Source organism: Hippocampus guttulatus, chromosome 5 (assembly GCF_054856545.1).
Source record: "Hippocampus guttulatus isolate MCC_2025c chromosome 5, RoL_Hgut_1.0, whole genome shotgun sequence".
In the NCBI taxonomy this organism is placed as follows: Eukaryota; Metazoa; Chordata; class Actinopteri; order Syngnathiformes; family Syngnathidae; genus Hippocampus; species Hippocampus guttulatus.
The window spans coordinates 7,979,935-8,007,817 of NC_141265.1; the positions used below are offsets into that span (position 1 = coordinate 7,979,935).

General features: G+C 41.1%; 1 protein-coding gene across 1 annotated transcript; it reads right to left on the reverse strand.

Moving 5' to 3' along the window:
• Positions 1-56: 56 nt before the first annotated feature.
• Positions 57-27,865, reverse strand: LOC147204896 (uncharacterized). The gene is made up of 12 exons (XM_086110438.1): positions 27,684-27,865; positions 22,153-23,370; positions 21,958-22,048; positions 17,402-21,292; positions 16,358-16,483; positions 7,271-7,386; positions 4,049-4,196; positions 3,784-3,946; positions 2,070-2,203; positions 1,830-1,966; positions 1,633-1,714; positions 57-1,540 (listed from the first exon to the last, which is right to left on the reverse strand). Exons 2-11 carry the CDS (start codon positions 23,355-23,357, stop codon positions 1,639-1,641), a joined length of 6,087 nt encoding a protein of 2,028 aa, XP_085966564.1. The 5' UTR covers positions 23,358-23,370; positions 27,684-27,865; the 3' UTR covers positions 57-1,540; positions 1,633-1,638.
• Positions 27,866-27,883: the final 18 nt, after the last annotated feature.

Below are 27,883 nucleotides of genomic sequence, written 5' to 3' on the forward strand. Positions count from 1 at the left end.
AAAATAGTTATTTTAAAGACATGAAGATTGGGGATAAAGTTATAGATAGACAGTAGTGGAGGTCAAGTAGAATATATATTTTTTTAATTGATTCACTCGAGGACATTGGCTTGACAACACAGTGAATTATACATCTGTACTTTCAAAAAAAAAAAAAGAAGATAAACAAATGACATATAAAACAAATCCCAAATTCATGTTAAACATCATGTACAAAAACAAACAAACAATCACTCAAAAGACTTGATCCATACACATTGTCTTGCTTCGTAGGGACATTCTAATGTGTTCACCTGTACGCATGACACAAAACATGACCAATGAGGTCAAGTACTGCCATGCATCAAGTGACAAAGTGCTTTAGAGAGGTGAATGGGTCAATGGCAACATGATGGAGAAGAGTACAGCTAACTTGTCGATGAGATGTGCACAGTCACATACTGTACAGACGTATGTATGGATCTCTACATATGTTGTGTCCAGTAACAATGGAGCAGACAAAGTATGCTTAAGTTGTATGATTTAACTTCCTGTGATTCTCGGCCGGTCACTTTAAGCAAAGCCTGACAGCAAAAGATTGTGCATACACAGGATTGAAGGAACACACACTGTTTGACCATCATTGAGGAGTGTGTTACAACAGTTCGGCGCTCGATGGCTATTTATGGATGCTTGGAATCTATCAAGAGGGAGTGAACGGGATTAGTGTTTTGATATAAAACTGAAAAAGTGTTTGTGCTGTTACGGAGTGTGCGTGATGCAAAGTCACTTGCCCCCAGATTCCCTCTCCCTCTCCCGCAAAGAAAAAAGATATAGATCCACACAGAAATGTGACACTAACGTTGAGGAGTGTATCAAAGCAAGGCAGTTGAGCCTCTATTGTAACAAAACCGCATCTCTTCTCCCCAGAACTAGCTCTCTTTCATAGTAAATCATACAAATATAACATCTCATGATTACTTACATGGTATACTGTACATTTCATCTAATAATGTGGTAAGCAGCTTTTTAAGTTCAACAAGGAACCATTAGTGTCTAAAATATTGTCCTCTGGCAATTCATGGATGATTCCCATCAATGATTAATGACAGACAAACATGACATCCACAGAAGCACGGACTTGTACATATTAGGGGAAGCAAATATCACCATCTTCTATTGTACTGGCTGGTTCTCCAGCATGCGGGGAATTGTGCAGTGGTTCCTCAAGTTAACCCTTTTCTAACATACAGCCTGACGGGAAATTATTCTACTCCCTCTCCCAAATGAGTTCTGGTCCCTTATGAAGTGTTCACCAAGTGTCACTCTCGAAGGAGAGATCACACGTATATAGATATATAAGCAGAGCAGCTGGGTGCATTTTTTTTCCATCTGCCCCCTCGTTGATATTGTCTATGAAAGGCACCTTGTAGGACAATCAAACCCAGGCAGAGAGAACCTAAAGAAGAAAAAAATCCTCAGCAGCAGATTTTCTCCTCAAACTCTGAGTCGACAGTGAGTTAAGGCCTCAGTTTCTTTTAGATCTGTTTCAGAAGGCAAGCTAAGAGAGAGAGAGAGAGAGAGAGAGAGGCATGTGTTAATAGCGACTATTTTGTTGAATGTTTAAAAGAGAAAAAGAACACATTCTCTCACCTCTCCTTAGCACTCGTTCTCATATTGACTCAAGCGCTTCTTCGACTTGAGCTCTTTCAACCACTGGGGTGATTCCTCCTCACTGACAAAAAGATAAGCACAGTCTGAGATGGAGAACTAATGCATTGAATCCTACAAGTGAAAAAAAAAAGACAGCATCCAATAAAAACATGTTTCTCAAAGCTGGCATCGCTTACCCATTTTCTTTCCCACCAGCTGGCGGAAGTACACGAGCAGTCCGAGACAAGAAGGGCGATTTGGGGGAGCGTGAAAGAATGGAAGGAGAGGGTGCATCAGTTTGATTGTCAGAGTCGCTTCTCTTCTTCAATTGGACCTAGCAGCAGAAATTCAACATATTCAGGCGGAACAAACGTGGATCAGATAAGGCTGACAGTGAATCCTTTGAGTGGATTTCCCCCACTGAGTCAAATATTCACCTTTAAAGCTTGAGAGTCCACCCCAGGGAACAAGGCAATCCTTTGTGGCTGAGAAGCAAAAGTAGCAGCGGCGTCTGCTCCTCTGGCCTGCTCCTCAGAATCGACTTCATCCATCTTACGCTCAACCTTCTCCTCTGTCGGGGGAAAAAAAACAACACAAGCCGATTTGTGAGCTGTATGCCATTAAAGGCGCCCTTCCACCATAATCCAATTTCCCCACCATTTTATGCATAACATATGTCAAAATGTTGTGTTTTATTTTACACTGTATTCGAATGCGGAAGCTTTCACTACACATTAGGATGCAGGCACACGAGCTAAATAAGGCAAATCATATAGCGGGACACATGTTTTAGAATAGCTCTTTTCCTGGGAAGTGGAACTGATTTATCAACCATTATCTCACTTTGTCGTCTGACTTCCAGATGCGGTGTCATGGATGTGATGTTGCCCCTTGCACCCACCAGGTGCTATTGAGCGATTTGGCAGATCGCTTGCCTATGGATGTAAATCTGCCTTTTCGGGGGGGGGGGGGGGGGGGGTCGCCTCACGAGGTAAATCCTTATAAGCCGTGGTAGAAAACATAATTCATATATAAACCACATGATGGCTTATAGTCCGGAAAACATGGTACAAACAAATATAGTAGGAACATGACAAGGTTTGACATCTTGCCGGAATTTTCTTTGAAAAATGCCTCTAAAATCGGCCATAACTGATAAATTCACACGCACAAAAAAAAAGCATTGACAAGTTTAAAAAAGAGATGAACAAAAAACATGTAGTTTCACTTTAATTAACTGAGTCAGTAATGTTTGTTTGCTTCTTCCACTAACAAAGCACGAAACTCTCTTTTAAAAACAGAAAACAATATGCTAGTTTTCACTAATGAAGTGGCCAACTCAACCGTTCACTAAAAAAAGGCGGTGCTGATGTCGTTTGCTTTGCTTGTGGTTGATATTAAATTGGCAACGATTATGTACTGCACAGAAAAAAAATATTTACTTGAAAAAAACTATTCATGTTTTTCAATCAGAAATACTAAGTCAATTTCAGTTTTTGAGTAAAATTTACTGGCAGAGTATTAGTTTATTTAAAAAAAAAAAATCACAGAAGGGTTGAGGAACGAACCCCCAACCTTCAGACTGGGAGACGGGCACTTTACATGTCACTCCTGTTGGTACCATATTCCATAAGACACACACTCATAAGCCTTAAATTTTCACCAAAATGGACCAGCCTAATAATGCGGGTCGCCTTGTGTATGTGCGAGTTTCTAAACTGTTTTCACTGTTTCCCAAGCTATTGTTTCAAGGTTATGAAAGACGATCTTTGAGGGGCGTCTTACAATTTAATATAGCACCAACTTAACTGTGTAGTTCCACACTTTGTAGCTACACACTATTACTTTAAGTCTGCGAACAACAGGGTTCAACCAAATCCATCCAGTAGTTCCTAAGAAATAGCGTTACTAGTGAAATCACCGAATTCTATTACAAAGTCCCTGTTGCCATGGCATCATTATTTTTGTTGCGACAAAAAAAAAAAAAAAATACAGTCCATCCCTTAAAAAAAACCTCATGTTGAAGTGGCCTTTCCAAGCAGACTTTGCATTTTGACAGATTTTCATTTTTGGGAAATCCTGTCAGGTTTAAATAGTTCAAAAATTCGAGCTCAGAGGTCACAATGTACTCTGTTTTTGGCAAAGACAAACCTGTGGAGTCTCTGTAGAGCCAGTCCTCAGAGGTAGCGCCCCCACTCCCATCTTGAGGAGTGTTTTGACGGGCAGCTCTGGAGGGCCGTGTCCTGGGAGCACGCTTCTTTCCAAGTTGGACTCTGGACCGAAGGACGCCAGTGTCTAAAAGAGTGGTTGGGACCTGGGACACACAGATACAAAGAAAATATATTTGAGAAGGAGCACCTGCATTAATGTAGCCCATTTTGGAGAGCTTGGTGCATTTACGTGTAATGGCACTTACATCAGGGAACAAGAGCGGCTCGTTCTCATATTTAGATGGTGGATGCAGGCCATCGCAGCTGCCGTGTTTGTCTTGTGAATGTGAAGGAGTTGTGTTTCTTGGCGTAGGGCTGAGATTGCTTTCTGAGCAGGGAGTGGCAGGAGTTAGACTAGAAAAGAAGCCAGAAAACAAACTTGAGCCAACTAACTCCCCGTTGAATAGATATGGATCATGAAAGAATGATTTCACCATGCACATCAGAAGACAATCTGTTTTCGAGTAAACCAAACTGAAATCTATCCACGACGTCATATTCTTTTATGACCACAGGAGGTCAGTAATGGTCATTATTTCAAAGGAAACTGGAAGCCAGCATTACCGTCTTAATTTTGGCTTCACCACAGCGATCAAAAGATGGGCATGGACAGAAATCCTTGAGTTTTTTTTCGTGTTTTAATACCTTTTGAATGTCTTCAATATTTCTCTAAACCAACTTGACATTGAGTTGCAAATTTTGTTACACTGTTTTTGAGGTTATGTACTTGGCCAAGTCAATCAAATGTTCAGAGATGTCTTTGAATTTCAAATCAAAATAAGGACCTTTTATAAGGGAATGAAACAGGTGCCAGGGGTGCCACTCGTCTTCTGCATTCCCCTCTGACCTCACTAAAATCCATCCTAAGTGGGGTCCCAGTGTTCTGACTAATGTCCAATTATGTATATACCAATGTCTGAGAGTAAACCCCAATTTTTAAAGAACACATCTCACACAGCTGATCTTTTAATATCTTTAATTTGAGTGCTTCCCCTTTATCCAAGTAAAAACACGACTAGTCGGGTATAATGTGACAACGTGATGTCACTATTGTCCTGGATCGTCCGTTGATGAAAGCAACAAAACCTTCTCCATTCAAAAATTAGTTACTTGCCTAAAAAGTGGCAATTTGAAAGAGTCTGGTTTGACAACTCACCTCAAATTGCTGTTGTTTTGATTCTAGCACAGTCATTTCATTGTGATTTTCCAAGGGCATTTTAAAAGTATTTTAGAATGTTTCATTGCATAAAAAGTCCAAGTCGCATCTCCCTCATAATTTGGACGCTAAACGCTAAATTCATTTAATAATTAATTCTTATTTTGAGTGAGTTATGAAACAGCCAAGAATGACTAAGAGCCGTATTCCCACATTTGCATCCAAGTACTTTTTTTACATGCCCTGGCTTGCAGACTTTTCATCTACGCATATTCTCCCACCAAAAATTTTGACACGCTCACCACGCCTAAACTGGGAATGAACGCGGAAACGCCAAAGAAGCATGATTCACTGAGAACTGAGCTTCCTTGGAAATCCCGGGACCTGTACTTTTCCTGAGACTTGTAAATGTCATTTAAATCTGCGATCAAAATAACTTGTGTCGTCAACTAGTCGGGATGTGCGGACCACTCTGGCTGGCACTTACACTTTAAGGGAGAGTATTTTTACTCTGTATGGAATCAAGCCAATAAAAGTGATCAGAATGCTTTGCTTATGACTCGATTCGTGGTTCAAGAGCCATCAATAAAAAAGGGTGTGTTTCGTACCATGCTGTAGCTTGATCACCCATAACCTTTTTTTCGGCCACATACTAGTTTCCCTTAGACATACTTTTGACAGTCAAATGATCTCCAATATATCATAATATACAAATCGCCATTATGTCATTACGATGAATGCACTAGTTTGTTAGTGATTAGTGGGTGCCCAGCACTAATTCTCTTCAACAAGCCAGTTCCGAAAAAAAATAAAGACAATTTAAGACTTGGCATTAAATCCCGGCCGAAAACATGTATGAAACAGAATAATTCCTCATAGTTGTGAGCATCTTAAACAAACTACGAGAGAAAAAAAAAAAGGAGTTCGATGGAGCCGATATTCCCCACCACGCAGTGAATATACGTAGCTAAAATGCTGTAACCGGTTGACTCACAGTGTCTCTTTGATGAACGTGATACAATATTTTTCGTTCAGTTGCTCTGTGGAGTCCTGCGTAAGTGTTGGAGACCCTGGTTTTACAGTAGATTATTTCAATAATAAGGACCCGTCATTCATGTCAGTTGTCTGGCTAGATCAGTGGTTCTTCACCTTGTGAAAGGTACCGAACCCAACAGGTTCATATGCATATTCACCGAACCCTTTATTAGTGAAAAATAAAAATATGATTTTTTAAAAAATTCAAGACATTAAAAAACACATTTATTAAAAACTGAAAAATGTAAACACAATTAGTATAAGTATAAAGTATAAGTCTTTTAATTGTGCAGAAAATGAACCAGCCAGTGATGGCCAAGCGGGCATGTCATAACTAATTGACATGTTGAGTCGGGTATGTCTTAACCTGCATGGCAAAGGCTCTGTCGAACCCCTGAGATCGATTCACCGAACCCAGGTTAAGAACCACTGGGCTAGAGAGCTGAAACATCATGTAAATAGAGGTCTATGCCTATGTTGGCATACTGCATAAGACTATGATTTAAAAAAAGAAAAAAACCCAATAATAACATTTGGGGAAAAAAGAAGATAAAAAAAGAAAAAAACTGCGATGGTTGCAGTATAAATATGTTTGATAGCTTTCTGGAAGTCTCTCCTACAATATTATTGGTAGATGGGGTAGTGTTGCCACAGTAATAAAATTCAGAATTCGATACTAGACATACCTACCTTTAAGTACCTCAATACCGGTACTGAAATGAAACAGCAGATTTTTTTTTTTTTTTTAAATGGACATGCATTACTGAGCTAAGGTAACCATTTTCGATTGGAAAAATCTCATGGAACATCACTTAACAAAAACGTCACAAAAAGTATGAATACCGGAATACTGATCATCTTGTCTCAAAGCCAGGCCTGCCAAATTAAAAGCTGATGACTTATTCTGTTGTATAAAGACCACAGGTTAATTGTACTTTCTGCCAATTGGTGGGAGAGTATTTCATTGTTCTGCCCACCACTCTACGTCAGAGACATACAGGATGTACAGTATATAAGCAAGCGGTGTTATTGTTGAAATTAGTTTGCATGCCGTTAGTTTACTTGTACATCAGAAATGTAATTAAATTTTTATCCATTTCATTTTTGCCTCATTTCGTCTCATTGTCAGTTACGACGGATCACAAAGTTTGTGTATTGCACACATGTTGACAATAAACAGGTTGTGAATTAGTTCAGAAATATTTGTTCCAAGTAAGATGCAATCATGTGTGTTTACCTATCATCAGTGCGTAGTCCTGTCTCCCAAGTCCCATACTGACTATCCCTCTCACCCACTGGAGTTTCATAGTCCTTTCTCTCATCCTCATCACTGACACCTTGCTTCTGTTGCTCCTAGGAGTGAGAGATCAAGAGAATATGAATAGAGAGAAAGAAAACATCTACATAGTTAAAACAGGACGGTCTTCCTGTGTTCAAACAGAAAATTGTAATTCAGCCCCAGTGACATGTCACAACATAGCCTTTATTAATGCTGGGCATACATTCTTACAACGTCTAGCTTTAATAATATTCAGTATACAGTAAACTACAGTGTGAGTTAAGTATGGCAAACTTGCATCATAATTCCATAACTACTAAAGAGCTCACAATGTAAATGGAAAAAAATCTGCATCACTAAGATAATGAAAGGCAACGTGTGTAGTTTATGGAGGCAGAACCAGAGGCAGGGACAAGGATAAAGATGGGTGGGTGACTGAGTGTGTGCTTGCCGTTTAGTGAACCATGGTTCTTTTAATGAGGCTGGTACAGAGGACATACTGTCTCAAAACCACACGGAGCCAACGGAGGCGTGTCTGCACATGAACTGATAAACCTGCCCTATATAGGAAAACACAATAAGAAGTGTTTCTGTCCTCATATGTTGCCCGGGGGCTGGATAGCGGAAACATGATACACCTGCCTCTGTAATTATGACCCTGTACTTCCAGTACTCTGAGAGCAGAGCATTATGACTGAGAAGGGACTGTAGAGAACTTTCAAACGGCCACAACAGAGACACGGAGAAAGACTTCTGGAAGAAAACTGTGAAGTAAGTGGTTGACAGGGAAGGTGTAAAAACTACCCAAAAAAAGTTAGCATTCTCTTTCTTTATGCAAAACATTTTCTCTGACGAAGGTTTCATATAAACATGCTTGCAGTCAGACATGGTTGTACAACACCCTCTTCGTTTGAAGCATTGTAAGGCTTCACAAGTGAGTCAAGAGGCCCAGTATAGGGCATCATTGCAAGTGTACCGTGTAATTGCTATCCTCAGTTCCAGATGGAGACTTTGGAATTATGTCATCACCCACTTGCCTTTCTACACTGCTATCACTGATGTCAAAATGCCAAAGAAAATCTCGATTCCAGGCCTTGTTGATTATAAAAAAATTCCTGTCCTACGCACACCCAGTTTGTCTGAATCACGACATGAAAAACACAGAAAACAGTATGCAAGAGGCTCATTGCTTTGACTGAAAATGTTTCTGCGCCCTTTTATTGTATCAGCCCACATCTGGAGGAAAAAAAGAGTGGAAGCCCAAACCAAATTTAAAATACATTTGCAATACCTTACCATTTACCGTATTGGCCCGAATATAAGACGGCCCTGATTATAAGACGACCCCTCTTTTTCAAGACTCAAGTTTGAAAAAAGACTTTTTGAACACCAAATTAATTTTGATACAGAAAATAATTACAGTACATCGGAAACAAATGATTATAACAATATAATGGAGAGAAAAAGCATGTTATTTTGCCTCATTCAAATCTAAAGTGCAATCACATTCATAAATGAATGGCTTCTGGTTTTTGAAATGTAAATTACATCATAACTTCTCCTCAGCTGCCAGTTAACCTGGCCGATTTTCGACCCACTTTTCTCCAGATTGTCACTGCATTTTTCCATTTTCTGTTATCTCTTCTATTATTTTCTTCTCTTTTCCTTCTTACCGCTATTTTTCATTTTTCTTCTTCGTGCTACCGCTATTTTTATTTTTCGTGGCAGTTTCGTTCACTTTGGCCTGAGGAGTCAAGTTCAGCATTCGCTTCAATGATATCTGGCGCCATCTAGCGTGAATGTGTATGTCTAGACCCCGAATATAAGACGACCCCAACTTTTTCAGTCTTATTTCAATGCAAAAAACACCGTCCTATATTCGGGCCGATACTGTAGTATTCCACCAAAAAGGGGATAGTTTAAGACTGAAATTAAGCCTGGTCGGCATTTTTGTTTCATTGAGTGTATTTTAAAATGAGAAAAGAATAGTTGTACAGTATTTTGAACTGTCTTTCATTTCTCATTAAGGCCTAATTGATTCTATTCTACATATTTAGGCCACATCATTTTATGATTGAGATTCACAGTTTACTACCACACTGAACACACATGATGAACAGGCATGGAAATGTGCTTCCTACTTTGTAAACAATGCAGTCTCCCAGGCCCGCTTGTAGTGATTCATAGCCTTCAGAAGGGCAGCCTATTTCTTAATAACATTAGCAATTGCCAGCTTGCCCTTCAGGACAAAAAGGGTGTGCCGGTGAAACAACACAAAGAGCGGATGAATGGAAGGATGAAGGAACGAGAGGCTGATCATTGAACAGCCTTATCTGACATGTTACAGGGGAAGTGGTTAAAATAAAACCTTGGAAATCTGAACTTCGTAATGCACTGATTAATGAGTGCTACTGTACACCGCGCAGGTCCCACGACACAAGACAATTGCTCCAGTATGAAGCATGAAATGTAAGCTCAATTTATAACAAAAGCATGGAATATAATTCTGCCAATAGAAATATGTATAATGGGGAAAAAAACGGTCGATTTGTGACGTGAATGTGTGCCAAATCCAATTATTAGAATGCCCCACTTGCAAAGATAACAACTGCAATCATCATCCAGAGAAACAAACTGACACTTTGTGCATGTCAGACGCATTTCATATCAACACGCAAACACAAAGGGCTCAAAGGTGAACAACACATCTAGCAAACACAGAGGAAAAGAATGCAACAATCTGACTTAGCTTTAGAATTTAGCAGAGAACGAGTCGGACTTTGACCTGAGCTTAATTCTAATGTGGCCCGGGAAGAAAAGCGACTTAAAGGATTAGTTATGTTACTTGTCGTCTGGAGTTTAGTTCTCCATTTTCACACATTTAACTTGTTCTGTCTATTTTGGTGGTAAAGGTACACTGTAACCATCACACATCTTATATGATTTTGCAATGCATGTTTGCAATGTATGTCTTGATTGGACTTTGTGCTCAGCAAAGCAAACTACTCTGACAAGTTGTAACAACTCAGGAAAAATGCCCCCCTCCCCCCTCCCCCCACACACAACACTCAAAGTGTAGCAGTGACACCATCATAGCAACAAAATAATAGACCAGAATAATAAGATCACTGACCCAACCCTAAACCTGATCAAAATGTTCAACTTCTGAACATAGAGTTTCAAAAGAAAATGAAATTAGAATGCACTCACTACGGTCGAGTGCAGACCTCTGCCTCTTTGTCTTCGTGGTTAAAGTTAAAATGCATGATGAGGCCGGCGATACTGCAGTTCCAGTCCTGAAGGTGGCAATAATACACATTTCAAAGTGTGCATCTTTAGTGCTGCTGGATGTGATGAGTCACCGGCTCATTTAGCGCCAATACAATGAGACAATAAGAACAAAAAGTCAAACATAACCTGCGATCTAGACCTATTCCTCGATGAGCAGCCAAACTAATCTGTTCTTCTACCAAGTATTTAGGAAATTGGTTTGGTATTTTTTTTGTGTTACCAACGAAATAAATAACCAACACACCAACCAATCAACAAAACACAATTAAAAACCCAATTTGTCATTTTGCTTAACCTATGTTTGATGCAAGTAACCAGCATGTCTTAATACAAGAAGGGAGATGTTATTATTTGAATACAGAGGTCCACATCAAGCCTGGTCCATACAAAGATGAGCTGGCCGAGTTTTGTCCCAACTTCTCCCTCCAGGCACAATTCAAATAGGGCAAACACCCAATTATCAGATGGTTCTACAGATTATTTGGACAGATTATCCTGTAGTGTTTGGTGTGTTTACAGTTACCTTTATCTGCTCTTAAAATAGTCAGTGCTGACAATCATACATGTTAAACAAGTTCAATATTTACCATTTTGTGCAACCACTTGACGAAATTAAATTGAGTGAATTCACCACACCATTTTTTTCAGTGCACAATAACTAATCATTTCCAGTTCATTCAGTATTCGCCCGTGAACCCGAACAGCAATATTCGTCAAGGGAAGGTGGGGGGGGGGGGGGCGGGGGGGGGTCCATAAAGCGCTAATTCTTATTTGTGGAGAGGAATGGGGTGGGGGGTGTCAACATGCGGCCATTACGATTCGTCGAAGGGAGGAGGCATCCGGCGGACAGCATGCGCCGATTCCTACTCATCTACTTCTTATATGACCATTTGTTCTTGTTTATACTTTTGGGCAGTATGGCGGCACTCCTGTGACACCATGTTGCTCACGTGTCAGTCTGAAGCAGGTACTAACTATGCTCATTAACTTGTGTTCATTACGTCTGTACCAATATTCACAGTTCTGCGCTACACACTGACTTCCATCTCTTTATACGGTTAAATAATGATTAAAAACACAAGTGGCAAAGTCCATTGGCAAGCCCTCTGAAATAACAGTTACCTCTCTAAGACCAAACGATACATCTTGGGGAAAGGGCACAAATATGTATTGTAACCATTGCTTATCTTTAGCTGTTATGACTCATCAAGCATTGGATAGCAAACAGGTGTTCCCTAAAGATAGGAGTGACTCTCCTTACTGCAATGTATCCATCCATACAAGGCTCTCTAAATCTGTCCTATCCATACAGCATATGGTAGATCTGGTCACTACGGTACAGACAATTGACAATGTTACAAAAAACGTGTAAGAAAAGTATACGGCCTAAAAGTCTTGCAACAGCCGGTCATTACACCTACATGAATAGACAGGTTGAGCCACTGTATAGCAGCCTGCAGTCTTTTAGAAAATGTTGTACAAGATATTGGACAAAGTCATGCTTGATACAGAAAAGCGTCTTCCCTCGACCATTTCCACAAAGAATTGTCTAAATCTCTCAAATAACACACAAGATGAAGGTACAGAGGGCACAAAGGAAACTATGAGTCATCCACAGATAATGATTGAAGAGCTTACACCAAAAATCTGAATACCTTTCCCAATACAGGAAGATTTCTGTCTCTATTTTGAACATACATTTTAATATTCAGAATCATTTTTAAAATCACCATCATAACTAAACGGGGGAAAGTGTAAATACAAGATATATAAAGATGAAAAATGTAAACATGAGGGGCTGAGAGACAATGTGGGCTGTGCAACGGGTAAACATACATGTACATTAATGCAAAATAATCAGATTTCAAGGTGCTATCTTACAGCAATGGGGGTGTTGGGTGCGGTGCGCCTGCGTAAGGACAGACGTTGCTGGCTGCGCAGTGAAAACCTGCGAATTGATTCCCTGCTGCGGGAAGCTAGCGAGCGCAAGGAGCTCGTTCTGTTGAAGTGTCCGGCCCTGACATCTCCTCCTTCTCTCTCCGCTGAACTGGAAAAAAAGCTTAGTGCCCCATGAAAGGAGCGACGGACATTTCCTACCCATCCTGACACTTGAGTATGTGCCACTGACAGTTTGTCCGAGAAATACTCCATCGCAGTCCAATCTGCACAAAACCAGCTTCGTCACGATCGTCTCTGAGCTGAGCTGTGACACTTGCTATCACAGCAGCAAGGAATCATTAAGAGTGTGCTATGCAGGAACTTTTTCCTAAACACTGGTGCTGGCTGCTGGGTCAATACTGCACTACAGCAGTGCGGAAGGTGAAGACACAAAACTGCCCATGTGATCTGATGTAGGAGTGATGCTTATAGTTTATAATAGTCTGTATGACTGTAACAGGAACAAGGCACGCTTTGGTTTCACTTGTTAATGTCTTCTCTGCAATGCAGTCTCAGAGGAACCACAAGGGCTACGTTTCAGCTCATTACCGTCATGGCTTCAGGGTCTCAGCCGGTCAATTGTGACATTTCTATATTGATGAACACAGGTTATGCTTGCAATGATATTCCTGAAAAGCCAATGCCTGGACTTGTAAATGCCAAGTGCAGAAAGTACCAACAACTCATGCACTTGCCATGACAAACGTTTCCTAGACTCGTGATAAACTGGCACAGCTAACAAAACTGAGTGATAATTTGATTTTCAAAAGCTCTCGCCGAATCAGCAGGTGTATGCCCATCTGTCGAGATTCCAGACTCAACTGAAAAAGGTTGAAAAATCCATCAACGATTAACCTCCCATGGCAACTAGGAGGTGCTATCCTGGCAAAGAGGAGAAACGGTAAATGACAAATTGTTGCAAAAAGAAAGCTGCGCCGCTAGTTTGTATTCCACCAAGAAACCCAAACCACTGTCAGGAGCGAGAGATGTTGTAGTAAAGTCAAATCCAGAGTAGGGAGGGGGGATTAAAAAAAAGAGAGACTGTTCTCTCTTTGCTGTAATCTGCAGGTACAGACAGGTAGGAGAAAATGCGTCAGTGGAGCTCCTTTCTGTATTCAGGACATTAGGACTCACTCTCAAGGAGAAACTGGGTGGAGAGAGGGAGAGTGGAATCAGAGAGCGCGACAGCAAGAATGGGAGGTCCCTGATTACAAACAGGGGGGAGGGTAGGGGGAGGGCTCTGCGGTGCTGTTGCTCAGGCCTGTTTTGATTGCAGTGCAAGAACACTCAAGTGCTATAGCAACAAAAGAAGGGATATGGAAGCAAATATAGAGTGCTGGCATAGACGGTGTAACAGCACAGCAGAGAATTTAAAAAAACTGACATGATGAACTGTGAATAATAACCAAGTAGTGATGACAGAAGTCTGTGATCAAGCTTGGTGGGGGAAAAAAAAGCTTGTTGAGACATACAGAGAGAACATCAAACGGGCATCTAAGAGCTTTGTGGGATAATATCAACTCATTAGTCAACAGTGTTGTCATAAAAAAGTATCACAACACGTTTTAACTGTTAATTTAATCTGTTGCGCAAGAAACTAATTAAAAACACTCCATTTGTACTTCACACAATTCATTTCAGAGTACAGTACACCGAGACAGAGGAGCGAAAATGCTGCCTCACTGTCCAAATATGCCCTCTGCAGGTAATCTGTGTAACATACTCGGGAGGCTACACTTACAGGAAAACAGCTGAGTAATTTTTCTCTGATCTGACCAGAAGAAGAATGACGCTTATTTCCTCCACTCATGCAGATACAATACGTATGGTTGCTTTGTATGAATGGTAAAGGCATGCGAAATCCTTGGTATACGTTTTGCTTTTAATATTTTTCAATGCGAAGAAAAGGTGTCAGCATCAGCAATAGCAATGCATTTCATTTCTGTAGCAAACAGGAAAAAATGGTTTATCACACATTATCTCTATCCCTGATTTATATTTGAAATACCCAAAAGAAAAGGAAGTACCGTACAGGAAAAGCTCCTAAAACAAGCTGCTCTGCAATGTCTCTTTACAACCCATCTGACCAGTTGTGACTCACAGCTGCTTATCTCTTCCCCTCTTCTGATGATATCATTCAGTGCACAGCAGCATAGCCAGGTGGAAACCCAACCAGAGATTGCATACAAAGGACATGATAAGTAACATAAAGATGAACTGTACTTCAATGACATTTTCGAACATGTCGAGAACAGTCTCCTGGAAAAATGTAACGGTGGCGCAGTATTACTTACCCAGAAGTAGTGCGGACTCAAGCAACATGACCATACGTACAAGTTGTACAACAAAGCAGTAAGCGCCATGCCAATCTCTGCTCTGCTCAGCCCCACGCACAAGCTTCCCTTTGACTAACACCATGATGTCAGCACACAACCATCGTCTCATCTGTGTGACTCGAAGGACCCTCCCCCAGCAAAGGTTTTTATGCCAACAACTATTTCGATTGGTTATGCATTGATCCAATATTCAGAAGTGATATTATCTGCCCCAAACAACTACACCAGATTGTGCTATCAATTAAAAAGGAACATTCTGAATAGCTTTTGAGGAATCTGGACTGGAATATCCCTGATGAAAAAAAAATGGCATCATTGCTCAATTTGCTCTTTTTTTTCAGTGTTTGTATTCATTTTTTAAATATGAACCACTTTAAAGATCCAAACTAATTTCGACTGCCAAATGAACAACATGCTTTTGGAAATGGAGTATGGCAAGATAAATATTTTCCATAGTCCCTACATTGGCGAAGGGGCAATTTGTCTGTTTCAATTGCAAGAGGTGAACCCAAGTCAAAAGCCCTGGCTATGAAGCACAAATCTCTATCAACAAATAATGCACAACAAATCATCAGCAAATAATCACACAATTCTAGGCAAACAGTGACGCATAAGATTGGTATCATAATCACAACACGGACTCTAAAATAAAGTGAAAAAACCCCCCACACAAAACAAAAGAAAAACAATTGTCAATCCAATACAAAATTGATTGTACTGTATATGCTGTTGGCACCAGGGTGGCAACGGTTAAGAAGTTAGTATTTTTGCTGCAACCCTAGAATGGAATATAGTGAATACCGCATTGCTTTCTGTACCAAAAATCTGACTGTAGCTGCATTTGAAATACAGCACTGTATTTATATTTCAAATTTCAGAAACCATGACCCCTCATAACCACTAGATGGTGGTAGTGACCTTAAACTGAGTTTAAAATTGTGTTAACAGATGCCAAGAGAAGATGCATATTCTGAATCTAAATACAGTAATGTCACTACAGTTGGTGGTTTTGTATACAGATGTAACCTTGGGGCACTGAAGAAAAACATGTCTGCAGGGCACAGTTGTACTGCAGTCCATCTCATGTCACAGCTTTCCCTGAGCCGTACTAACAGGCTTTTGACGACATGCAAACAATTTGCTTAATCCAATCTTGAATTGCAGGCATGAGAAGGCATTTGGCACCATTTGACAGACAACATGGGGTAACATGCTGAGAGGTGAGCCTCTGATGCCATGGCTTAAACATCCATCCATCCAATAGTCATGACTCATCCCAGGCATTCAGCTGCCAATATGACAATGCAATTCCCCCCCGAGTATCAGTTTTGATTGCGCAAGATCATAATATAAATCTAAAGATTTTCTTCATTTTCCTCAAGGTTATATATATATAATATAGAGAATGTTTGCATTATGCATTTCCTGAAAAAACAACAACACAATAACAATATTTTGCAGCTGCTGAAATCAAACTTACCCGGCTGTTGTGGTCCGGTTCTCTGTGGGCACTACGACTTCGTAGCCTAGAAACACTTTTCTCAAGAACAGCACCAGATGGAACTGATCGACGTGACATACTGCGAGAACGCATCCTGTTCAGCTCCTTGTAAGACAAAGAGACCAAAGTGACTTGAACTGGAGTAAATAAATAAATAAAAATCTTGTAATATTGTTGTGTGCTGTCCGTTTAAGAACTCACTATGTATGACATAGCGATGTGGGGGGTTTGTGTTTGTCAAGCGTTTTACCCACAAGTGAATGCGTGACATGTCTGTGAATATACAGTATATGTTCAATATATCCACTTTGCTCTTTATTTCTGCGGCGCACTGCAGGGTGTAAGTCAAGTAACATATAGGTTGATACAGGAACAAGGTATGGTGGTCTACAATAAAGACAAAAACTGGGATACGCTGAAAGACTGGACTCGTTCTGATTTAACTGAATGGACCTGCCGATGTGCACATCTGGCGGAGGTTTTTACCACAAGCTTCACTTCTATCACCCAGAGGCAACATATGAAATTGTAAATATGGTTGAGTTTTGTTATAAAACTCAATGTACAGTATGTGTATTGTATATACTGTATTTTTATGTCTTGGCGGTTGTGTTTCTCAAGCTTAGACTTTTCATCTATGTGAGAGCTTCTGTGCATTTGATGGGCTTATAATTTACGAAGACGCCACGTCGTGCAACTGCGATTCATATTTTGAATCGCCACATCCCTGCACCCTGTGAGAGTACATTGGATGCTGTAACGGACAGAGACTAGAGCAGCCAAGCCTAGCCCCTGTTGCTTGTAGCTAGGCAGAGCGGCGCCAGGCTGTTCTGGAAACTGGAATGGAGAAGCGCCCTACGTGTGTGGTAAAATGTGGTGGATGTAAAACATGACCACGTCAAAAGTTTCATTCCCAGGATACAAACGTTTGAAAAGAATTAATAGGAACAATGCACAAAACATTTGACAAATGCCAACATTATCTCCATTATAATAAATATTTGACAGATCCCTCCAATTTACCTGGGATCCTTGGGATCTCCTACGGTGCCAGACCTCTTCCTGGTTGTCTCGGGATTTTAGTTGTCTAGGCAACCAGACCTGATCAACAGGAGCACTGCTGGGAACGCCAGTTGTTGCCTCTCTTTGGAAAAAAGGGTCCAAGTCAAGCAGCTCACCTTGCCTGCGGCGCCAATGGTTCTGTGGGGCCAGGGAATGTTCGTCCTGCCTGACAAGCGGTCGTTCTGGGCTGACTTTGGTCCTGTGTTTTCTTGGCTCATGAAGAGGTTTACTGTGAGACATGTCAGTTGGCTGTAGCTGACGTGGGTCATGGGGAGATCTTGTCCAAACTGGACTTGCTGAATCATGCGAATTCTGTGGCGGCATCTTCCATGTAATATCTCTTTCAGGTGTAGGCCGCAATATACTCCCAAAGTTGGAGTCCACTTCTTGAATACTGGAAACAGTCGGGATATCTTGATTTGATAATGACTGAGATTGAGACGTGAAAGAGTCCACATCAAGAATGGAAGGCTTGTAGGGCATTTCAGCTCTGGAAGAGGGCTCCTTCCATCTTCGTGCAGGGTCGACATGTTGAGAGATGGCAGTTCTGAGCAAAGAATCCACATCCACCACTTTGGGCCTCAAAGGCGATTGATCGAGCCTCATTCCCTCCTGTTCCTCTTTCTTTTGTTTGTCCTTTAGTCTTTGTCGCTCCGCTTCTTGAAGTCTGGCAATCTGTCGCATTTTCTCTGCCTCAGCCTTCTCCATTTTCTCTCTCTCTGCCTCCCATCTAAGCCTTTCATTCTGTGAGGCCTGTTGTATTAACCTTTGGTTCTGTTTCTCGGCGTGGAGTTGTTTTTCCCTTTGCAAGTCTCTCAGTCTGTCCAGCTCTTTCAAATGTTCTCTCTCAGTCTCTTCCTCGTGCTCCCTCTCCAGTTGTCTTAGTTGTTCCCTTTCTCTATCAATCCCTTTCTTTCTTAGCATTTCTTGTTCGAATGACATTAATGTCGTTTTTTCAGCCTTGCCTCTGGACCACTGCTTTTCAAGCTCAAAAAGAGATCTGTTATTTTCTTTCTCCTTCTGTTTTTGGTCTAAGAGGTTTCTTTCTTCTTTCTCTTCAACTCTCTCCAGTTCCTCCATTCTCTTATTCCTTTGCATTTCCAAAAGAAGTGTCTCCTTGTCCAGCTCTGTCTGTCTCTCTTCCTCTCTCTGTCTTTTTCTTTCCCATTCACGCTGCCTCTCTTGATCCAGTTCTTGCTGCTTTTGAAATCCCCGCTGTCGCTCTTTTTCCTGCCTCACCTGTTCTCGCTGCGGCTCAAGTGCTTGCAGTCTCTCCCTTTCTAGTTCTCTATGCCTCACTTGTTCTTGACGCCGCTCAAACTCTCGCTGTCTCTCCATTTCCTGCTCCTTCAACCTCACTTTTTCCTGCTGTCGTGCAAGTTCTCGTCTCTCCGTTTCTTTCTCCCTCTGCCTCAATTGTTCTTGTTCCCTCTCAAGTTCTTGTTGTCTCTCCATCTCTTGCTGCCTCAGCCTCAATCGTTCTTGCTGCCTCTTAAGTTCTCGTCGTCTCTCCATTTCCTGCTCCCTCAGTCTCACCTTTTCTTGCTGATGTTCAAGTTCTTGCTGTCTTTCCATATCTTGCTCCCGAGGCTGCTTCTCGGGTTTATGCAGTCTCTCCATTTCCTCCTCCCTCAGTCTCACATCTTCTTGCTGTTGTTTAAGTTCTTGTTTTTCTAATTCTTGTTCCCTTTGTCTCAGTCGTTCTTGCTGCCTCTTAAGTTCTCGCCGTCTCTCCAGTTCCTGCTCCCTCAGCCTCCCCTGTTCTTGCTGTCGCTCAAGATCTTGCTGTCTTTCCATTTTTTGCTCGTTTTGCTTCAGTTGTTCTTTTTGTCTCCCAAGTTCTCGCAGTCTCGCCATTTCTTGCTCCCTCAGCCTCACCTGATCTTGCTGTTTCTCTTTTTCTTGCTCTCTCAGCTTCATCTGTGAGTGCTGGATTTCAACTTCTCGCCGTCTCTCAATTTCTTGCTCCCTTTGCCGCAGTTGTTCTTGCTGCTTCTCCTGTTCTCGCAGTCTCTCCATTTCCTGCTCTCTCAGTCTCATCTGTTCTTTCAACCTCTCCTCTTCCTGCTCCCTCAGCCTCGTCCGTTCCTGCTCTCTTTGAACTTCTCGCCGTCGCTCCTCTTCCTGCTCTCTCAGCCTCATCAGCTCTTTCTGTCTCTCTAATTGTCGCTGTCTCTCCCTTTCCTGCTCCCTCAATCTCATCAGTTCATGCTGTCTCTCCAACTCACGTTGCCTATCTAGTTCTTTCTGCTGCTCCTTTTGTCTCCTCGATTCTTCCTGTCTTTCCTTTTCCTGTTCCTTCAGCCTCATCTGCTCTTGGTGCCTCTCAGATTCTCTGTGTTGCTCTTTTTCTTGCTCCCTCATCTTCATCAGTTCCAGCTGTCTTTCAATTTCCTGCGCCTTTTGCCTCATCAGTGCTTGGTGCCTCGCCAGTTCCTGCGCTCGCTGCCTTTGCAGTTTTTGTTGTCTTTCCTTTTCTTGTTCCTTCTGCCTATGCATTTCTTCCTGTCTCTGCTTTTCTAACTCTCTGTGTCTCTCTAGCTCTCTTTGCCTCTCCACTTCCTGCCTCCTCTGCATCTCCTGTTCTTGCTGATTTGCCCTTTCTTTTGTGAACGGCAACTGCCTTTGCTTTTCCATTTCTTTCATATTTTCATACTCTAGTTCTTGGGGATTCTGGTTTTGAAGCTCTGTCTGTTTTTGTTTTTCCCTTTCAAATGCCTTACGTCTTTCAAATTCTCTTTGCATCTCCCTTTCCTTCATCTGTGAAAACTGTAAAATGGCTTGTCTTTCCATTTCCATTTGTCTCCGTTTGTCCATATCAATAACTTTCATTTTGGCATTTTGCCTTCCATCCTCCTTTGTTTGCTCTGTTTTCACTACATCTGTCATTTTCTCTGCTGTTGGCGCATCCAGTGCAGATACCACCTGTCTGGCTGAAATGTGGCTCATCCTCTTTACGTCCTCATATTTCTCTTGAGAATTTTTTCCCAAAGTTGCATCTAATGACAGATTCACCTTAATAGCAGCTACTGTATCTGGAGAGCTTACCTGTCCAGAACCTATATCATCATAAGGCACTGCTGACTCTATAATGTCTGATCCAGGATCCGACTCCTGTATTTGTCCGGTCAAAGCAAAATAGGTTGCCTTGGGTTTTGGCTTTTCAGCTGTCTGCAGTGTTTTCATGCGTTTAGGAGCTGCAGCTATTTCCTCATGATCTGCTTCTCTCTGTCTGTCCTTGTCCTTATTCAAATCCATGTCTATTCCCCTTTGTGATTGCTTTAGCGTAACATTCTCCAAATTGGGCTCTTGAGCTACATCCGTCGTTGGCCATTTCTGCAAGGATCCTATTCGCAAGTATCGAGGCTGTTGCTCCATTGCCATTGTTGAAGCTGGTTCTCCTTGTATTAAACCCGTTGTCTCTATCATCGCTCTGTTTCCTTCTGAACGTCTGGCGCGTAAGGTCAAAGCTTTGTCTTCCCACTGAGCAGATGGAATGCTCTCACTCACTGCTCTGCTCTCTCCCACTGCTTGCACTGTGTCCATGGTGTGGTTTACTCTCAGAGGACGTGGAGATACACAATCTTTATAAATGGCAGTCACTAGTGTTACTTCATCCTTATTGTTTCCTCCTGGCAAAGATGGATTACTGAGTAAATCAGCGCCAATGGTCACACTAGCAGTCTCCACTATATTATCAAATAAGGATGCTCGCACTGTCTGCATTTCAACACTTTCATTGTTGATAGCACTTGATATGTGTTCTGTCTCTGGAATTTCTGTCATTGAGCTGATTTTGAGGTCATCTTGGAACTCCACAGCCATCTTGCCACTGGAGTTGACCGCTTCCATCTAAATAAAAAGTATCACAAGTATATTGTAATACAAACAATTTAGGAATATGCTGGAATTGATCCACCACCTGAAAGCCAATTCTTTTGGTTCTTAATCAACATATGTCATCTGCAGCCTGGTGAACATGTCATTTGTTCCCCACAACTGTCAACAGTATTTTTTATTTTAAAAATGTGTTTTACAAAGCCAAATGAAACTTGGCTTTGCAATTTAGAGCACCACTATGTTAGACAGTACACTGCTGCTTGAACGCTGATTTGTCAAAATGGTGACACCACATTCTGTCTAAAAACAAGTATAGCGCTGATTACAATTTGGAATTGAACTGCAGTTTGAAGCACCTTGAGCAGATACAGTACACTGCAGCACGACGATATACTGACAAGCGGATAATAGGAGTCTTAATACATTAGGGTTTCATGGCAATATCATTTTTATTGTTACATTTACTGCATTTTGAAAAGAGCTCTTCAATTCTTGAAATATGCAATGGTATTCATGTCCATGTCTGAGGGAAACCGCAAATACTGATATCACATCTTCTTTTATATGTCATCAAGGCCCAATTGCTCATTTCTACTGGGAATATTATCCTCTCCTTTAACAGCAAATCACTGACAAAGCCCAAGACAAACCTTTGCAAAAATGTGTGCATCTCTTACCCTTCTTTGTGGATCTTTGCTGATCTCATGACATTCTGCAGTCTCACCGGGTGAAACATGGCCAAAGTCAGACAACCTCTCGGAAGAAAACCTGGAAAAGACATATCCGACCACAAAAAATAAAATAAAACATGCATGACAATGGAACTCGTGAACAAGCATGCATCAAACTAATGCGTTGGTGGCAGATCTTACTTTTTAGAGAGATCAGTGGCCAGGTGGCGAGGCTTCAGCGCAGGTTTCATGACGGGATTCTGATATGAAGTTATATCCTCTGTTAGCTGCCTGATGAGCTGTTTAACCCCGACTTGCGGCTCACTTTCAGGGACTGTCAACTCCGGAGCGAGAATATCCGATTTTTGGCCAGAAGCCACCGTCTCAGACGCGGAATCAAGGAGGAGATTAATTCGTGACTTGATGCTAACCCCTCGCTGATCCTCAGTCTCCAGTACACGTATTTTTTCTGAATTGTCATTCCCCTGGTTGTCTGGGGGTGATTGTTTAACGTCTGCACTAGTCTTCTGTCCCAAGGCACTGATTTTCTCCTGTTGTGTCTTTTGTGGAAGTGCTGTTTCTTTTGGAGTGCTTTCCTTCTCATTGGCTTTGGTCGTTTTACGGTGCAATGACAGACCAATAGACTCAAACTTGGATGTAAGATCAGATGAAAGAGGTTTTCCACTAGCCGAGCGTGGAGCAGGAACTGGTGTCTCTGGATTGTTGAGAAAAACAGCTGATACGGGCCTGGGCCTGGAACTCCGGGGTTGAGGTTGGGGTGGGACAACTGTCACAAAATTATTTTGTTCATCTTCTTTTTCATCCAGATTAAGAAACCCCAATGACTTGGCTTTAGCAATGGATGCTTTACCCTGCATGGGTGTCATCTGGTTCTTAGGTTTCTGCCTTTCTGCTGGTAATGGAGGCATTTTTTTATTGGTGTCCACAGAGTCAAAAGGAGGGGCTGGTTTAAACGGATGGGCAGCAGGATTGGTTGTTTTCCCATTATTCACCTTACTGGATGTTCTAAATGAGGTTGAGGTGGGACGACTGGAACTAGTTGACACAGGGCGTGGCTTAACAATGGCAACTGATTGCTCTGGTTCTGAACTGTTGGGAAACTCTGGTGCATGTCCAGTGTTGTTAGTGGATTCTGGTCTGGGTTTGGTTTGCGGCTTTGGTGCAAGTATAGGCTTGATAGTGGTGTTTTTCTCCACAGCAAATGGTTTTGGAGTCAGCCGTGGTTTGGGGGCTGGGACAGGTTTTTTGGGTTCAGGAGTGATGATATGCGACTGCGTGATTGACGGGCTTGTGTTGCTTGAGTCAGTCAGGGGACTCAAGTGAGGTCTTCCTCCTGTCATTGTCCTCCCAACCTCCCCACTTTGTACCTTCACCTGTGCAGCCATTCTCTAACAGCACCTATAAACACAAACATTGTTCTCAGTGGCCCAGGAAAATGGTACTATAAAATAACAACAGGACAAGATTTCCCCAAATGACAGTCTGTCAAGATGCTGACTCAGGTTGGAATGGCCACTACAAACTGAGTACAACACACTGAGAATTTTGAAAATGAGATGATGGGTTCGAGAGAAATTTGAGTACCGGTACTTTGTGTGGAGAAAAAAAAAAAGCCTTTTTGTGGAACGTTTGTGGGTGATATCACTGACAGAAAAATGTGGTAAAAAAAAAAAACGCTTTCAAGAGTAAAACTGTCCAATTTAATTATGTCACAATATATCTCCTCAACCATTTCCCTCCCTTTTCTACTGAGGGAACGCCTTCTCCGACTGTCTGAAAAGTTTCAGTTAAAAACATTCACCAAAAAGCTCATGGGGGCTGAAATTCCGTTCGGTCCACCAAGTGGACTCAGCAAAATTATTGTGATGTTTCACTTCAGTAATAAATTGTTTTTCGTCAATGTATTTGTTATGAAATATTTTAGGGGTGTTTGAAGTGCTCATTCCATGGTTTATTTATTTATTTATGGGAAAATTCCAAAGATGATGGCCACTTGTCATGTTACAACATAAATGCCTCACAATTTTTTTTATCTGGTCACTACTGTGGACTTTGTGTCGGGAGTGCCTTAAGTGGCAGCAGAAAAATGCTCAATTTGCTCAAGGTAATAAATCACTCCAGAGCAATAAAGCGCAGGTGTACACAAGTGAGTGCTGATAATCATAAAATGATCAGAACTTTCTACATTCTGATATTTCTCACAGCAACAAAATATTTTAATGAAGAACTGTGTTTTTCAATGATGACTTTTTACGGACATTTCACAGTGCATTGGAAAATATTATCATACATTTATCAATAAATGTGTAAGTGTTTACAAAGCAGAGTAAAATAGGATGGGGCACGTAAAAACTGATGAAGAATCACCAGAAAAAAAAGTTATTTATATGCACTACAATTAATGCTTTAATCATTTCATTTATCAATGACTCAAAAGTTAATTATATTTTACTGATCTACAAGCCACCAGTTTTTATTCTTTATTTCCCCGTCGGTGGCAAATACAAAGAGGGGAAACAGGTGAAAAGAAAGGGGAGACGGACGATAAAGCCTCACATATGTTTTTATGATAATAAAGGGCCGTCTTTCAATGTTGTGGTTTCAAGATGGTGATTGTGCACCCTTTGCCAACATCTCCAGAATGTGTGTGGAGATATTTTGAGGCTGCTGGGAATATAGCGCCATTTGTAGCCCACACAAACAAATTTTCATGCATCCACTTAGCCGTTCGAAAGGAGAACACTTTTCTTTGTAGCCACAGGTTATGTGAAAGAACCTGACATTTTGATTGGCTGCTTGACGTTTGACGCTATTCACTCATTCACTTGCAAGTCGACATTTGGAACTGCAGCCAAACTAGTTGCAGATGGTCGACAATTCATAGAAACCATAGCCAGTTCAAATGCGTGATGTGACTGAAAAGTTCAGTTGCGTTTGGCCAACTTGCTCTGTGTGTGGCTTGTTCAGCACTCTTTTTTTAAATTTAAATAAATTATTCTTATCGGTGTCAATGAGAGTGTTGGTCTGTCATTGGGAAGTCAGACATTTCAGACCTCTCAAAAGCAAAAGCGTAACGGAACACTGCTGGAGGTCTGAGCAAACCTGACTTCATCAAGCTGCAGTAGTCTGTTCTCACACAACAATGCATTCCACCACCTAGAGGAAAGACATACTAAAAGACAATAAAATTCGATTTTCACAAAATTTGACTAATTTTCTTGGCTTTCGCAAAATGATTCATTTACCGTACTGCATATGAATCCAGTATAGATAAAGTCCACACATTAAGTTAATTGGAAAAATGTTTCAAAAATCTGTTAAGGTTGTCAATTTATTTTGTTTTATTTCCCGGTGTGACTTATCACAGACAAGTCAAGGAATCCTGAAATCAGCAGCACCTGAGTGGTTAGCAAATCAACACAATATTTTTATAAAGTGGCTAGCACATCCAGCTCACAGTTCTGAGGCTTTGGGTTCAAATCCACGTTAGGGTTTAGCTACGTCTTTCCTGTATGGTCTGCATGTTCTCCCAGCAATTGTGTGGGTGATTACCAAATACTAATGGAACACTCTAAATTGTCCCGAAGTGTGATTGTGATTGTGTGCTCGAATGGTAGTTTGTCTATGTGTGCCCTGCAATTGGCTGGCATCCAGTTCAGGGTTTACATCACCCACTGCCCAAAGACAATTGTGACCCTCAGGAGGATACGTGAATAAAAAAAATGGATGGATGGATCTTGCAAATCTATTGTATGTTGATATAGATCCACCCAGGGATGACTTTCTGATGTACAGTGGTTGTAATGTGGAATATAAATCCAGAAAGTGATTAATCATTACAACTCAAGTTGATAACAGTCTTGATATTCAAGATGCAAATCATCCAATGCAAATGTGATTCGCATCTCATCAAGCCATTTTTACACAATTGTAGTTGCCACATTTCTTGCCTTAATTTAGCTATTCCTGACAAGAGTGGCCTGTTTTTACTTTTTTGCCCATCCAAATTCTTGATGGAGATACAGACTCAAATACAGTAATCCACTCCATTCATTACTTTGACTGGAGACAAGCCTATCCCTGGTTGACATTTAAAAGTACTCTATCCTCTTTGAATGGGATAATGTACTCCACATGTTTCTGTGTGGAAAAACATTATAAATGTTGCTCTCCTGGTGGAAAAACAGATAACTTACGAATCGGCAGGAAATCAATACAAAAACAATCTACCTGAGCAGATGTCAACCGTGTGCTGACGACATCCGGCGAGTGTTGTAAGCCAACAGTGATGTCATATCACACAGCAGGAAGGTGTTGAAACAGCATAAGAAACCCAAAGATTTTATCAGTCTACAAACACCCGACGACTGCCGTTCTTCAGGCTATGGCATGTAAATCACAGCAGAACCACTAAATTACTTTAATTTGACAATATCTCTTGATCTTTGCGCACCTTCATAGAAACCCATTAGTATTTACAAAGACTTACTTGAACAATAAGTCACACCCACACCTTTGAGCACTCATCCTGACAAACAACGACATACCTACATACAACTCAGTTCTATTCTTTGGCTTTTGACTCAGCATGACTCAGACTTAATTTTTAGTTGTACTGTTTTTGCGCTTTTTACTGTCTTTGTTATTTGGACTATTTTTGCGCTTTTTACTGTCTTGTTATTATTTAATGTTTTAGTGTTTATTGTTGGATATATGATATTTGCTCCATGTACAGCACTTTGTATACAGCGGTGGTTGTTTTTAAGTGCTCTATAAATACAGTTGAATTGAGTACATGAAAAAAGTAATGAGCCAAATGCTCATTCTGCACTTGCAAGCACTGCGCATCTGTCATCCCTTTCACAACTACTGTATAATTTCTGAATGCTGATGACCTCTGAGCCACTTTCTTGTCGTCATGAATCAATTAATTTACAACACTTCAGCCACAGTAGAAAGCAAATGTATGGGTCTATTAACTAGTAGCCACTGATTTGTTTGAAAGCAAACTGTGTTTTTTTAAAAATTATTTAGCTTTTAAACTGCAATAATCAGAAGTCATACATCTTCCCAGCTATCCAAGGAGCACATAGGTCAGGAGTGTCGTATTCCCCAACACATTACATAAGTCCACCCCACCCCAAAAAAGAAAAAAAATATGTATACACACACACACACACATATATATATATATATATATATATATATATTTATTTACACACACACACACAATAACCGAACGTGATTCATTATGTTATTACTGTATCAGCTATAAAGTACAACTTTATTGTTGGAACGCCTTATTACCAACCTCACACCTGAACGTCTCAAATGACTATCACGAATGAAAACACAATCACGCCGAGTCCAAGTTCAGTAACTAGTATTTGAAGTTGATACTTTCAGTGTTTACATGTGGAAAATGTGCATCCAGTGCTACATCTCCCCGTATGAGCTAGTACAGCCCCCAACGCCCGCTGCAGATTAGCAAGTCTGTGCTGGCCTGCTCCAAAGTAAAGACCATTAAAGTACGCAGATATGAACAGGTTTAGAAAGCACTATACGACATGTAAAAAAATAAAGTTTCGATTACGTGGCCAATCAAGCGCAGATCGCGGAAGCGAAGGCTAACTCAATAGAAGCCAACTTATCAAAATGGAAACACTGACTGAACCTGTCTTTCTGTTTGATGCGAAACACACGGAACTTACCTAAAAACTCCGTTCTTCATCTTGCTGTGTTTAAATGTCTTTACAAACGGGCTACATGGTTGTAGAAAGCAGAAATTAGTAGGACAACTTCGAATTGTAACAATGGAGGTTTTTCGCAACTTCGCAGGTACACTTTGCTAGCCAAGAGGCTGCAATCCTCTCAGGTTGCGGTGTTGTTGACAGGCAGGACCACACAGCGC

Bases quoted from the DNA above. Each gene is read 5' to 3' on its own strand.
- LOC147204896 (XM_086110438.1), bottom strand. From the start codon at position 23,357: ATGGCTGCACAGGTGAAGGTACAAAGTGGGGAGGTTGGGAGGACAATG. The intron at 22,049-22,152 runs GTAAGATCTGCC...TGTCTTTTCCAG, and splicing joins GCCACTGATCTCTCTAAAAA to GTTTTCTTCCGAGAGGTTGT. The intron at 2,204-3,783 runs GTTTGTCTTTGC...TTCCCCCGACAG, and splicing joins GCTCTACAGAGACTCCACAG to AGGAGAAGGTTGAGCGTAAG.